The sequence below is a fragment of the Notamacropus eugenii genome, chromosome 3, assembly GCF_028372415.1.
Source record: "Notamacropus eugenii isolate mMacEug1 chromosome 3, mMacEug1.pri_v2, whole genome shotgun sequence".
Lineage (NCBI taxonomy): Eukaryota > Metazoa > Chordata > Mammalia > Diprotodontia > Macropodidae > Notamacropus > Notamacropus eugenii.
In genome coordinates this window covers 257645111-257661002 of record NC_092874.1, presented here as the reverse complement: position 1 = coordinate 257661002, position 15892 = coordinate 257645111, and the positions used below count along the sequence as shown (strand labels likewise).

The following is a 15892-nucleotide window of genomic DNA, read 5'->3' as shown; positions in this document are numbered from 1 at the left end:
AGAAATGCAACTTGTGGCTTACTATTAATATTATTTTCAACAAACAAGATTTGCACAAACTGTATGGTCCTAAGTCTAGGGTGGAGGACCCTGCATTTGAACAATAAGTTCTAGGCCTAAATGCAGGAGAAAATAGATTTCCCAGGAAAAAGGCCTAAAGCAAGGCATTTGCCAATAAATTAGCAAATGCAGCTTGTTAACAGATGGCATTAATGCCAAGGGTGGAATGTTCCATTGACTATTTAGCTAGGTCAAATCCCTATGAATTCAATTCTAGGGGGGACTGCCTGGGAATGTACAGGCATGTATTTCACATACTGAGCAAATTAAATTAGTATCAGCTGGACTTTCCATTATTTGCATGGCAGATTATTAGAATGAATTGGAGTAGGTTAAAAAGACCGTGGTTCACACTAATCATCAATTTTTAATTATTATAAAAATAAAGAAAATGTTTCCATTTTACTTAAGAAGTACCAATTTCAGGAGGATTTGTTCAGATCTTAGCTGGTACAGAAAACTGTGGTTATTCAGTGTCATGATCAAGTGTTTGGGATTTTCTTGCTTTTGCCTTCTCTAGTTCATTTTACAGATGAGGAAACTAAGGCAAACAAGGTTAAGTGACTTGCTCAGGGAAAACTGAGGTTGACTCCAATGGTGATTAAACCAATAAACTCAAGAAAAATGTGAACATCTACTACAGGCAATGCACTGTGTCATATGCTATATAATATCCTTGAGGTCTTTAGGTGGCTAGGTACTTCAGAGTACTGCAGCTGGAATCAGAAAGACCTGAGGCCAAGGGTGACCTCAGAGACTTACCAGCTATGTGCCCCTGGGCAAGTCACTTAACCTTTATCAGCCTTAATTCCCTCTCCTGTAAAAGAGGGATAATAACAACATAGTCCCAGGATTGTTGTGAGGATTAGATGAGATGTTTAAGAACTGCTCAACAAACCTTAAAACATTATATAAATGTTAGCTAGCATTATCGTTATCCTTGAACTTTAGTAGAAGATATATTTGGAAGCAAGATAAGGCAGAAGCAAAGATTCTGATGACTAAACCAGATACTGAGCTTTGAAATCTGAGAATCAGCCTTGGCTAATCCCTTTTCCTCGGCTTAAGACTCAATTTATTGATTCTCCTTCCACAATATCTCTGGCATCCATGCCCTTCACTCAAATGTGTCCATAACTTTAATTCAGGTGCTCTTCACTTTTTGCCCTGACTATTGAAACAGCCTCTGAATTGACCTCATTAATGCTGTCTATACTCATGACTAGCTGTGAAATTGATATTTCTAAAACATAGATCTGACTATGTCACTCTCCTGTTTAATAGTTTCTGTGGTCCACATCCATTGCCTCTGATTGTAGACAGTTAAAAACTTTCACTGCTTGGATTCAACTCATCTTTTTAGACTGATTTCATTTAAATTCTCTCATTTATTTGACATTCTGGAGAAACTGGCCTCCTTTTGTTCTTTTGTATACCTGACACTGTCTATCACCACTGTTCCTTGGCTTGGGCTGAACTCAATGCCTGAAGGGCTCCCTCTCCTCATTTTCACCTCTTGGGAATCTCTAGATCCCTTTGAAACTTATCTTTTTTTTTTAAAGCCCAATTGTAAGTTCTTGATGTATCTTCAATTATTATGAATATACTTTTCATATATTTTGCATTTTTATATGCTCTGCCCAGCAGAGTGGAAGCTCATTGAAAGAAGAAGATAGCGTCTTGTTCTTGTGTCCCTAACATATGACATATTGGGCAAAATGGAGAGTAAACTAGCTCCTTAGTAAGTACATTTTGTTATCAGAATGAGTATTTTGGCAATCGATATTAGAGACCTTTCTACTTCCCTGGCCAATTGAAATGCAAACTCCCCAAAAAAGAGATTTGATTTTTTTAACTGGTGAAAGTCTAACCAGATGGATCTTGAAATACTGCTGTAGGCAAGAAATTGCTAAGAGACTCCCAACAGTGCTGAATGTGTTGGGAATCGTAAGCCACTGCAGAAGCACAATCTTTCCCAGAGTCAGCTATTGGGCAGGAGCAATTGCTCCATAAAGAAATAGTAAAAGAAAAATAAAGTGAAGGATAAATTATGAGGGGCTTTATAAAAGATACACCTATTTAAATGCCATAATAGCTATAAAAAGGATGACTGATTTGGTCAGACTTTGGTCCTGCCACATCATTTCCTAATGAATGCTTCCTCCATGTGATAAAACTCTTAAAGAGTATTTTTTCTTATTGTTATCTATTTGATTTTTTTTTATTTTGTATTTCATTTTAGCAATTCCTGAAGTACCAGCTAGATGGTGGATTGTGTGTGTGATCTTGAAATAGCATTTTTTTTATCAAAAATGATAAAGAAATGCCTTTTTTTAACCAAAGCAATTTTGATACAGTGTTTTAGGGAGAGTTTCTTAATACATGTCTTTCTACAAAACTGAAGAAATTATTATAGTTTTGAAGGTGTTTTCTAGAAAATCAATAATTGATTTTTAAGGTTAAGGTAGTAAATATATAGATATAGATATTTCCAGATTTTACCTAAGTTGGAAAAGTGGTATTTTCCTGTTGCTGATGATGACATAGCAGAAGGGGAAACAAGAGGTGATTGGTTACCAGTGTCCTGCAGGCCTCCAGTTGAGTGAGATCGTAGCCACTCTTTACCTTCTTCTTGACTGGTCTGCCGGGATGATGGAGTGTATCTGCAAAACAACACAGCTGGGACACTTAAACACCCCCGGAAGGACAAGGCAGTACCAAAAGCTGGAAAACACACAAGAGTACTTGGCTATTCAGACTGAACAAAATTCCTGAACAGATTGAATCTAATTTTAATTGCTCAGTTCTTACAGATGATTTAACACCATCTGTTGGAATCTCACAGGGAAAGGGGAGAATTCTTGAGAAGAAAATTATGCTTCTGTGAGATGTGGAATCAAAAAATCACAAGCAATGAGCAAGACAGCCAAGTTAATTGAGAAGGAAAGAAAGGCACGGGGGTGAGATGGAGAATGGGGTGAACACAGATTTGAAATGGTGAACAAATGGCAGGTCAGAAGCCAAGAAAGGTGAGTGACTTCTTACAGGACAACACCCATGATGGTAGGGTTTGAGAAGAAGACAAAGCAAGAAGTAATGGAGAAAAAAGGGTGGAAGGAGAAGACAAATTTCATTAGGGAATAATAACTATTGTGACCAAACTCAGCATTTGCCTTTCCAAATGCAATTAGGCATCCTGTCTGAATCTGAATGGAGAGGAAATTCATTTATTTAATCACAGCATAAATTTTCTAGAATGAAGTTTTTAAAAAATTAAATCATTTGCCAATGATTTTCCACTGCTAACCAACAGAAGAGATTTAACTGAGAGAAAAAGACTAACTGGGAAGTTACAAAGCATGCCAGATTTCAAAGCTGTCATGAAGTAAGTGAACTCAGCACCACTGAGAAGTAAAGCCATCATATTCCAAGACCCTCATCATTGGAATCTCAACCTAAACCTTCAGCACAACTGTACAATAATATATAACCCTTTCTTTCCCTATAGTGGAAAAAAGAGGATATTATGATATTTTTGTACACTGAGGTAATGATAATTCCAATGTAATTCACCCTGAACACAAAACCTTCCCTCAATCCACTTATCTTTCTCCAATAGTGAATAAGTATCAGAGGAGTGACTTGAGATATAGATGGGAAGAGATTAAATAAAAAACTATATCTTGACTAAACGGCTGGATTTGCTCTCTAATAATGCTTTCCTTGATTTGAAGTTAAATATTCAACAACTAGCCCCATCTGTAGGCTTGAGTATCATACATCTGCTTCCAAGATGGGATACAATAGAAATGAATGCATTTCCATTTCCAACCTTGCTATTTGCATTTCCTTGGACAGCATAAATACCATCCCAAAAACTATGTTGAGCACAAGTCTTTAGCAAAGAACCTTTACTTTAAACAGTATTCCTATTGGACTTAACTTGCTCAGGGTTCTGGTCATTACTTAATGGGGTACTAGACAAGTAATTTCTCATTAAAAAAGGTTCTCATTCTGATAAAAATCAGTGAAAATCATGAGACCTAAGAGTTATCTTTATTTTAAATGCCAGGTGCTAGGTTGTAAAGCAACAAGAGGAGAAAGAGAAAGACGGTAAACAAAGTTCACAGAACAACAGAGAGGCAGCAGTGGTGCTAAGAGAAATATATACCTTAGTCCCTTTTTGGGCAGCGTATTTCTGTCAAGCTGCATGCTGTTAAAACAAAGAAACCCCCAAGGACATACTATAAACAAAACTCTTTCAAATTACAAATTCTACAAAAATTGTTCTCTGTGTGAACCCATACAAAATAATTTACTATAACAGAACTTGAATGCTGAACTCATTAAAGAAGGCTATTCCAAGGGTAACCAGATGTCCATTTCTGACACAGATGTGAGTTCCTTTTCAGAGCCAACCCCATTCGAATAATTATTTTGCCTGGCAATCCCTAAACATACCTGCCTGATTATACGATCGTAGATTTAGAAATGGAAGGAATGCCAGAGGTCATCTAGTACAAGTCTTTTTTTTTTTTAACAGATGAGAAAACAGTGCTGGAGAGGATAAGGTTCAATTAGCAGAGGAAAGTTTCGAACCCAGGTCCTCTTGATTCCAAATTTAGTTTTCTCTCCATTGCATGAAAACATGGATTCACCTTGTACATTAGCAAAGGTTGAATCTGATATTGTCTGGGTTTTTTTTATTCCATCACTCTCTTACTGTAAGAAATATAACTGTCTGCTTCTCTGTCAATTTCCTATTAGTTTGAGTACTCTGAATTTACCTAGAAGAACAGTCAGTGGGTGGATAGGAAACATACTGACTCTGTTTAAATTAGAGCAGGATACTTTGATGAACAGATTAGATCATTGTAAATGACCAGATTTAAAAAATCATATATAGGCAAATCCGATATAAGCATATCCCATGGTGGGCCCAGGTAGGTCCAAATTAAAATTCAAAATGAGGGGGGAAATACTGGGTATGTCCTCCTTATTAAGTAATCTTTGTCAAAAGTAAATGTTTCTTCCTATGCCCGGCGACATTTTAATGAGTTAAACATTACAAACTTGACTTTAGGGATTACAAATTATAATACTAATGATTTATCCAAAGAATAATATCCTGAGTCTCTACTTTTTAATACCAGTAGGGTACCACATCTATTGCTGTATATGAAAGGACCTAGGGATAAAGCACAACTAGCTTCTCAACCTAAACAGGAAAGAAGGGTGTCATGCCTTTTCACCATCAAGTGAGGTATCCTGGCTATAATTATTAGAGTAATTGAGAAAAGATGTTGGATTGAACATCTAACATTTTATCTTTCTTCTAGAAGCATGTTTGTTACATGGGCACTCATCAAAAATCAAAGAAACATATTATGCATAACAAGAATGAGATAATATGAATGTCAAATTAAGTCATCTTACAGCTAACTAATTGAAATCCAAGCTAAAAATATTTTCTTCTAATGGAACTCAATAACTCAACACTTTAATATGGTGGAAATCCTTGTCTAACAAAGAATTTCAAAAAATAACATGGTATGAGTATGACATAAATGTGGTGAATTTAGAGTTGGAAGGCCACTTAGACATCATTTAGTCTATGTTATACTTTATTGATGAGGAAATTAGTACCCAGTGAGTACTACTTACTACATGCAGTAAGTAGTAGAGGAAAGAATTTGAACTCAAAACTTTTTTTTTTTTTAACGTGAAATCCAATATTTTTTCTACTCAGCTATAACTGTCTACTCGAATAATAAATGAAATTAATTGAATCAACATTAAGTTGTTTTTTTTTTTAGTAGAGGTTAAAAAAGTGGATTTCATAGAAATTATAGTTATGTTGAAGCATCAAAATACGATCTTAATTTAGTTTAGGAATTTCTTGGTTTTAGATGCTATTTTGGAGTTTCCTTTTGGGATCTGTACAACCAGAGTCATCAAAGTTAAATAACATGAAGTTCATTAACAAGTAATGAATATTTTGCTCATATTATTTGATGAGTCTACAGTGGTAACATGGAAATTAATAGAAAGAAAAAAATGATAAAAATGATTGAATGAATAAATCAACTAGATCTGTATTTTTTCCCAAACCAAGGCCTTTGAATCAAAGATTCACCCTAACTTACAAAAATAAAAGAAACAGGATTTCTCTTAATTTCTCTGATAGTTGCCAAGCTCATGATAAAAGACTAAAGAGGAATTGTGAATTAGAGGGAGCTTATCATGTTTTAAAAAGAAATAAAATACTTCTGGACATAATCTTAGGACAAAAATCAGTTTACTCAATAAGCTCTTACTGTGCACAAGCTCCTACAAAGGAATGGTCCCAAGTGTTTGGAGTATAAAGATGAAAAGCAAAGATAATCAGGGAAATTATACTTCTTAACCCATGTAGAGCTGTGGACTCAATGAACTACTCTGAATATAAAGCTCTACATATGGTCATTAGTCAACACCACATGTTCTACATCTCACACTGTGAGCTCTATGAAGTACTTATTCTTGAGTAATCAAAGGATTCCTGACTTGAATCAAGACTATATGTTTTTCCCTTCCATTCTTGCATCTTTCTGTCTCTTTCCACTACTGACTAAAGGGAAAGATAGCAGGAAAAATGGAGACGACTCTCCAAAGAAAGAGAACAAAGTACCATGACACAATTATTGTTAGTGCAGGAATCACTCACTGGTCTTACTGTGGCTAACAGGATAATTATTTCTCAATGAATATTTGCTTCTATTCAATGATATTTGCAAAGAATTCTGTTCATTCAGATTAAATTTTATAAAGTTAATTCCATGAATATTTTTCAGAAGACGGCATGGTAGTATACTCCTGGATTTCTACACAACTCCTTTTTACTAATCTAAGTGAAATAATCCCTAAATCTCAACAAATGGTAATTCAAATTTCAACACAATTACAGCTAAAGAATTTTTTCCTAACAGATTTGTATTAAATTTATTACTTGTAATTTTGTTCAGAGAGTACAACAAAAAATCCCCCTCAGCATCAAAGTATTTTAAAACTCTAATTAATGGGTTCTTTAATGATCTGCACAGATTAATCAATATTTATATTTTATAATCATACAGATATAAAATAATGACATTAATCAAGCTAACTTGTTAAAAGCTGATGGATGATCATGTGAGTAATTAAATATGGGTTTATTGAAGTTTGCTTTATAAAATTTTATACGTCTATTTTAATACTAGAATGCTCTCAAGTTTAAAAAAACATCAGTCACTCAAAATCAATCACTGAAAACTAAGACTGTTTTCCAAAGAAAAGGAAAACCATAGTTCTTGTCATTTTTCTATAGCTGACATTTCATTAGCTTTGATATTTTATAATTTGTGGTCAAAATAACACTATAAAGTGCTTTAAATTGGTCACATTGAGATTGATATGTCTTTATTCAGTTATCATGGTGATTAAATACCAGGGCAATATATTGGCACATGATTAATCAGATTCACTTATCTTTGTGACAAAGGTAGGGGTGTGAGGGGTCCCAAACATTTGTGGTAGGGAGTGATTTGGGTCAATACTTTGAGATTGGTAATTGACTTGGTAATTGACTGACCAGTTATTAATCTAATCCATCATAAACATAGAAACTGTCTTTTTAGTTGTACACCTTTCAACTACAGAATGCTAACAAGCATATATTATAAAAGAAAGGAAACTATTTTCAAGGTTTTAATGACTTCCTGAAAGAGGGAAAGAAAATGATGGATGAAGTTCTCTGTTCTTTCTGCACGTGGTCAAATAATAATTTTAAAAGCTACAGAAAGAAAGCATGAATTCTTACATTAGACTCCACCAGAAACTTTTCAGCAGATCTTTGTCCTATAGGCTGTTTGTTAACAATAATACACAAAAAAATGAGGGAAACAGGGACAAATATTTGCAATCTAGTTGATGGCTTTCAAGTTTTCATAAATGTTGCCCTTTGTTCCTTTTTCTGTTTGAAGAAAAAAGTAATAAAAATAAAAAACCCTGCATCTTTGCCACTATCTTAAGATCTTATGACTTAGTGATCATAACAAGTCAAGTATCAAAGGTCACAAGACTTCAGAATGTTCTCATGTTTTCATACTAAGAGACAATTTGCCACTATCACCAACCAATTCTGTACTGAAGGGAGTAACAAGTGAAAGACAATATAGTTAAGTGGAAAGATTTTTGAGGGAGAAAGAATGATTGTTTTATTTTCTTTTAGATGCATTTCAGAGAGTTGAGAAAAGATAGGAAAAGAATGTGGAAAATTTCAGACTTGGGAGTAATCCCTGAAACTCTCTCAATGGTATTTCTTGGTAGGTATGCATGCTAATTGCTTTTTGAGATGCATGGATACAGCAAAGTCAGAAAGACTTTTGGCACTGCAAGAATAAGAGTTTGTCAGATAGAAAATGACTGCTTGGAAAAAATAGGAAGTTTGAGGGCAGGAAAGAGGAATTATGGGAAACTAGCAGATAAGCAATAAGAGAGACTTGAATAGTGAGGTCATTTTTTAAAATAAGAAATGATGCTTTCCAGCAAGAGACAGGGAAGGTACCACTGAAGACTGATAATTAACTCCTTAGGCTATACTAAGTAGCATCGAAATCCATGTACATTTAGTACCTGAAATGAAGTGCTTATAGAATATCTATATTCATAGCTTCTAGTAAGCCTCTTTAGTCAGTAGTAATTAGGTTCTTGGGCAGCCATGGACAAGTCACAAAGGAGGTGCATCCAAATTGATGAGATGGAGATAATCCACTTGAGTAATTAAGTATTTGAGAAAGCATATTCTCTTTGAATATTTTGCAAGGCTTACTTAAATATGTTTCTCTCTCTTCGCATTAAAAGAAACCTAAAACCAATCTTTAAAACTTTCTAATAAATCCTTAAAATCAAAAACATCAAGATTTTTGTTGGTGTTAGGCTTTTTAAAAATATCAAAATTTCCTTTAAATATTTGTGAAGTTATTTGTCTTGAAGCCAAACCAATTTTTTATGATCCACCAGTGATTTATTGGTTCCTTGTCCACATAGAGGAAAAGAAAGCAACTTGAACATATTGCCAAAAGCATCATGTAGATACTATTTCAATGGAATGCTTAAGAACCTGAATACAGGAGCAAAAGAGACTTGCACTCCCAGGGCCTTAGGTCCAAACACTCAATTTGTGATGGGACATTATGCATAAATATATTATATATAAATTATGTACAAATATGTATTATATATAAATATATGCATAAATATATACTTTTGTTTTTATTCAAGTTGCTTATGATATGATTGCTATATATGTATATGTGCATACATATATCCATATGTATATACATACACATACACATGCATATGTATATACATATATTTTTATACATAGACCTATACCTATAGCTATAAACATACCAAAGCAATCACTGGATTTTCCCATACGTATTGATTAAATTCATCTATAAGTTTGGGCAGAGTAGTTCTATTTCTTTCTATCTTTCCATGAAAGATCCAATCTCATATGCTTCCACATGGCAAAATTCCTGGCAAATCGTAGAAATTTCACCCATGGGTGAAGCAAATATCATTGGTCCATTTACCCTCTGTTCTAACTCAACATGAGTAAATGTTCCAATAGAGATCTGGTATGAGCCTCCAGCCTCCTCAATGCTCCAGACATCAGTGTCCTCAGCAAAGCTCACCTTTCTGAAAGAGTAGATCTCACACTACCAGTCCTCATGAGCAGGCTCTGAACCTCTTGAGTGCCTGTAGTCAATCCAGACAGAGAGCCATGATGGCTGAGAGGGAGGTCAATAGACTCAGAGCTTGTATGGAGACTAGTCATTGACTGGTAGCTTGGAGTGTCCTTGCTGCCAGCAGACGAGCTGCTCAGATTGGCAGCCCACACAAGACCACCTGAGGTGAAAGAGTGAACCGATGCTGGGCTGGAAGCCAAGGAGTGGCTTAAGCTTATAACATCTGTCGTTAAGTCTGAGGGTTTATTGAAGAGAGGGCTGCTGCCTTCACTCTGCCCACCAGCACTGCCCAGGCTGCCTGTACCCGACGATGGAGACTCCAGACTGCCTTGTCGCGCTAATGTGGTGCTAGGGCTGGGAATTACTGAGGAGGATTTCACAACCTCAGAATTAGGTGCAGAGGCAGATTTGCCACCCGCCTTGGCACCAAACAACCTAAAAGAAAAACAAATAACAACTTCAGTTGTTATTCAGAAAACCTACTATCCACATTCAGTATTCAGGGTACAATATCTATAGAGCCCAAGCATGTGTGTTCGTGGTTAAGCAAGAGTGGTGAGCAAACACAGTTTTTGTTTTTGAATGTGTGCACTTTGTATTTCTGAGTTTTGGGGTGAAATGCCAGTAATCAACTTCTCCCTCAGAACGTAGCTGGATAAATGACTGACACACCCAGAGAGGTCAAGGCATAGCTGAGCCAAACAAGAAGATATCTGACTTTAATGGGTTTTTTTTAAGAAAACAAGATTATACTTTCACCCAAAATTAATATTTTGACTGTTCCTGCTATTAAATTATTTACAGTATCATATTCTTGAAATGGCTTCGGTTACTTCAGCACAAGACACTCACAAAGTGGGGGAAGCTTTCTACAATTTATTCAAAATTTAAACAGTTGCTTAGGACAATTTTTGGAGGTTATTCTGCACAGCTGGTAGCTTCATTGGCTGCCAAGTAGTAGCTATTTAGCCTCACTATGGGGCACTGAGCGAAGCAAGTCAGGTTCCTTGCAATCTTTCCTTGGATGAGCAAAAGGACTGCATATCAGCTGCCAGGAGTTTCCTGAAATATACATATGGAAGTATAAGGATGATATGAAACACACAATGCCGTGCTCCAAAGGCCACTGTAGATGATGTGGGTGATGGAGGTTGGACAGCAATTCAGAAAATGTTTCTTTTGTTTAGATGTAGGAAATAAAAAAAATATTCTGAGAGATTTCATTCATGTAAATGTGAGGTCTCTGTGAAATGCAGCAATGGTATAATGATTATAGTTTGAGTTATAATAAAATGCATAATTCTCCATAGTAGAATATTTCATAGCTAATAAGTGAGGATTGTTTCATAGGTAGTGGGCCACAGGAGGGCACTACTGGCTTTTACTTAAACAACAGAGCTATAAACTCTGCATATCATGATTTATTATTTTTATAAGAATCAACATTTCACAAAGAAATATCTACACGAATTAACATTTCTATTGAAGAAAAAACCTTGAGTCCTGAAGTTCTTAAAAAGCATCATGCATTAGCAGCTGTCTAAAACATAAAGGTAAATATTTCAATATCTGGCATTTCCAAGGCACAAAGATTATTACAGGAAGTAATTATATTATAGGAAGCAAACAGATGTAAATATAGACTTTTAGAAATGGAAGGGATCTTGGACATTTTGCAGATGAGGAAGCTGGAATCCTGAAGGATACACACATTTATTTAACTTCACTGAGAAAAGGGCTTAAAAATTAATAATCTCACTTATTTAATCATGCTACTAGAAATGCAATTTTTAAAAAAGATTTCTATCCATGGCATCAATTCACTTTCAGAAGCCACTGAACAATGGTTTCTCTTACTCTGAAGTTTTGTTTATGAAATGCCAAAGCAGCCAAATGAAAAGTCAGAAAATAGTTAATCACTTAGAAATCTGAATGTTTCTAAAGTGTATCAGAAATATGTAGATGGTTTTGGCACCATGTAGACAAACTCAATCTAATCTTCTACTTTTCAGGACCTTAGAGTTCAGAAAAGACAAGGAACATCATCTGTCTACATATGTGACTGTCATCTTGAAAGTCATTCTGTGTTATCTCTTGTTCATTAGTAGTCTTCAGAATAACGGACAATGGAAAAAAAACAACTCTCCATTTCCAAATGGGATTTACAAGCCCTGCGATGGGGAAAGCAAGAGTGGATATCTGAGGAATTTATATTAGACATTAACTATTAGTATTCATTCCATGTTGTTATCATCTATATATGTAATAATATCTTAATCTCATAAAAAATACATTCCATTGATGAGTCCAACTATGGTAGAATAGGTCCAAATTTCCACTTCTCACACTCCTTTTGGTGATGTTAGGAATATACATATATATGTATATAAAATCTTATATTATTATATACATTACATGTGTAATGTTATAAAATTTATGATTAATAATTAAAAATTATGAATGAATAATACGTAATTTACTGACTTCACAAATTTATAGTATCTGAAAAATCTAAATGCAACTGTCAAGATATATACAATTTCTTTTTTGTGGGGTAGAAGTGGGGGTAGGCAAATATAACCTCTTTTTTTTTTTAAACCATATATGACTCCTTACCTTCTAAATGTAGGTGAGGCAATATCAGGATACTTGGAACCTGGCTGCCTGAGACCTTGTGTTCCGCATGCATTTGCAGAGGTTGGGCTGGATTTGGGGGAACTGGACAAAGAAACGCTCTCTGAATCTGACACTGCCACCTTCTCCTTTTCCTTGTCTGTCTGATTGATGGTGACAGGACTGGACCGCCCAGACCCGATCTTGGTTGGCTCTCTCAGTTTGGTAGCAGTGGCACCTCCAGATTTGCTACTCACATTGGAGTCAATGCTGCTGGTACTGGATCTGTGTCCACCTCGGCCAGGAATGCCACTTGTGCTAGATTTTGAAGGGCGTGGTAAGCTTCGGTACTGAAGAGTTGTCTTTGAACTCATGTGTAGCACGCCATCATCCTGATTTTGTGAACCATCCAAGCTGGTTTTTCTCCCTGCATTGGATTTCCCACCAATAGCTGCTGATTTGGGGATTTTGCCAAGTGTTGCAGACCCACTGGTGATAGTTGCACCACTAGTGGTGATCATAGTAGATGATGCAACACCTGGCTTCTTAAATCCAAATGACCCAGTGGCAGTTGACCTCCCAATGCCTGATGGTGGCTTTTTCCCTTCATCTCCACTGCTTTTTCCTGCATCTGAAGGAGAGCGCTGTATAGATGTCCCTTTAAGGGCCGTTTTCCCTTTCTCAGAAGCTTTAGCATCATCTGTTTTTCCTGATTATAAAGACATACATGAGGATACATTTCTACATTTATACTCTTAATGATCGTCAGTTCATGAGACACCTGAAAAGGATTTTCTATAAATGTTATTGCATCATAAAGGTTTCTTTAAAGATTCTAAAATTTCCCCCCAATTGTAATTGACTATAATTTCATCAGTAAGTTCTGGAACCAAATCAAAGTTTTAAAAAATCATCAGTTTGGAAATGTTGTCTTAGAGATATGAGGAGAAATGAAAGGCTAGGGGTAACAAGCAAGGAAAGATAATGACTTATTGCCTGCAGTTCACCTTCCTTTTTGTTTCCTTAAGAATCACAGTACTACATTCTTGACCAATCTCCTTTCAGATTAGGGCAACAGAATCATGGATTTAGAGCTGAAAGAAACTTTAGTGGTCATCCACCCCAACTCTTTCATTTTACAGATTAAAAAACAGATTCAGAGAGATTAAATATTTAGCTGGGATCAGAACACTGGTTCTCTCATGCCAAATCTAGGACTCTCAGTCTTTTACCACATTGTTCCCCAAATGTAACTGTCACTCTATTGGAAGCAGTTTTTTTAACCCATGTCTCAGATGATTCTGAATATGCCATTATTATGAGAGTAAGGCAAAAAAAAAAAAAAGATAAGGCAGTTCACTACTGCCTCTCTTCCTCAGCACACATGTCAGTTATAAACACAAAAAAAGCTTCATATTTTCATGGCTCGCCACACTTCAGAGTTAGGAAACTATTTGCAGCCTGTAGCATCTGTGGTGAAACTCAGCAATTCACATAACACAAAAACCTTGGCAAGAAAATCCAAAGTTATTACTAAGTGAACTTCTTTTGTTTCAGATGAACTAAGAAAAACTACAGCAGAGCAAAAAGCCAGCTGGTAACTCATAGATTTATACCTGGATCCATGTTTAATATACATGAATGAGTATGGATGTTTGTATTGTCTGTGTGTTGAGGTGGTGGTGGGAAAAAAGAGGTGAGGAAGAGGGACAATTGGAGAGGGAAAGGAGGATGGGGGAGGAAGAGGGGAGGGGAACAGGGAGAATGGGAAAGACAATGGGGAAAAGAGAATTGGGAGGGAGAGGGGGGAAGGAGGGAGAGGGAGAAAGGAAAGATGAAAAGGAAGAGGGAGAGGAAGGGGAAAAGAGAAAAGGAGAGGGAGGGGAAGGGGAAGGGAAAAAGGAGGGAGAAAGAGGAGAAAGGGGAAAAGAAGGGGGAAATAGGCAGAGAAAAACAGAGAGAAAAGGTTAAGAGAGGAGGGGAACAGATAGAGATAGGAGGAGAGATGGGGAAAGGGAAAAGGAAGAAGAGGGGAAAAGAGAAAGGAGGAGAACCAGCGACAGAGAGGGGAGGAGGATGGAGAAGAGGAGAGGAAATGGAAATGGGGAGGAGAAATACTTTGCAATGATGTGAGGAAAATTCTTAGGAATCATCTCCCACCTCTATACATTTGACAGACTGTCCTTGGTTCCTGGAATGCACTCCTTTCTCAGTTTTGCCTCAGTAATCCTAATTCCCTTCCTGGTTCAGTGCAGGGCTGTCATCTTCAAGAGACCTTTCCTGATTTCCTAGTTGTTAGGCCTCCCATCCAGACCTACAAAATCACTGTATCTGTTTTGTGCATATGCACTTATCTGCGAACACATAGGTTCACACAAATCACTAGGAATTTATTTTGTACATAGGTAGTTATCTATGAATGTGATACAATTGCCTGAAAGAACATAAGATTCTTGAGGGCAGGATTGGCTCACTTTTGCATTTTTTATACCAAGTGCCTAACTCAGTTCCTGGAATATAGTAAATGCTTAATGGCTGTTTACCTACCTCAGGTTCATTGTAAGGAAAGTATTTTGCAAATTTTAAAGTGCTATATAAAAATGAGTTGTCATCATCACCATCATTGTGCCTGACAGTGATCAGTATTGGAATCTATTTTAAAAGAATAAGTGGAAAAAAATGAATACAAACAGTCCACTTCATAGGCTTCAAAATATAATCCTACCAGGAGTCTTGAGGCCACTTGTTCCAGCTTTGTGCCTGGATGGCGTCCCTCCTTGAGCAGACATACCCCGTCGCCAAGACCCTGTCTGTGAAACTGACAGAGCTGCCTTCTGCCCTCCCTTCTCTGAGTCTTCAGACAGTCCTGGGGGAGCAGCTTTCCACTTGTTACTGCTGTCTACATGGCCATCAAATTCATCCTCAGGTTTCTTCTGCTCCTCTGTGCTGTCCCAGGTGTCATCTGCTACAGAACGTTTCTCTGAATCTGTCTTCAGCTATAAGAAATACATCCCAGAAAAACTATAAAATGTGAGTTGTTATAAGCTTGTGTTTTGAAAGAGAAAAACAAAATATTGGTAGGAATAAATCAGTAATATTTTGAGGAATTCTAGAGTTTATTTTTTTAACTTTTCATTTGTGACCTTGTTTACTAATGTTCTGTTTGTTTTTTGGTATATTTTTGTGAATTCTCATTATTATTAAAAATAGATGATGATTCATCTTTGTCCTTGTGTGAATAAATCTTTGCCCCAAATCCCTGATTAAAATTCTCTAGGGAATAACTGATGTTCAAAGGGAAATATAACACAGACATCTAAAATTTCAAATGAAAGTAAGAAAAGATAAACACTGGTTTTTAAATGTTTACTTTTGCTTAACAGCTCAAAATCACCCAAGTACTTTGTTACAGAAACATTAGTCAAAAATAACCATCATGATCCAAA

At 36.2% G+C, this 15892-nt stretch overlaps 1 protein-coding gene across 6 annotated transcripts in view; it reads right to left on the bottom strand.

The window, feature by feature from the left end:
- NAV3 (neuron navigator 3) overlaps positions 1 to 15892 on the bottom strand; it is a 1098252-nt gene that overhangs the window by 97936 nt on the left and 984424 nt on the right. For 4 of the 6 annotated variants that reach the window (XM_072655445.1, XM_072655444.1, XM_072655440.1 and 1 more), the window contains 5 exons: positions 15172 to 15442; positions 12450 to 13155; positions 9780 to 10268; positions 4232 to 4273; positions 2563 to 2723 (listed from right to left, as the gene is read on the bottom strand). In XM_072655445.1, coding sequence (XP_072511546.1) covers positions 2563 to 2723; positions 4232 to 4273; positions 9780 to 10268; positions 12450 to 13155; positions 15172 to 15442 — 1669 coding nt within the window. The remainder of the gene's footprint in view (positions 1 to 2562; positions 2724 to 4231; positions 4274 to 9779; positions 10269 to 12449; positions 13156 to 15171; positions 15443 to 15892) is intronic. The other 2 variants (XM_072655443.1, XM_072655442.1) reach the window with 2 other exon arrangements.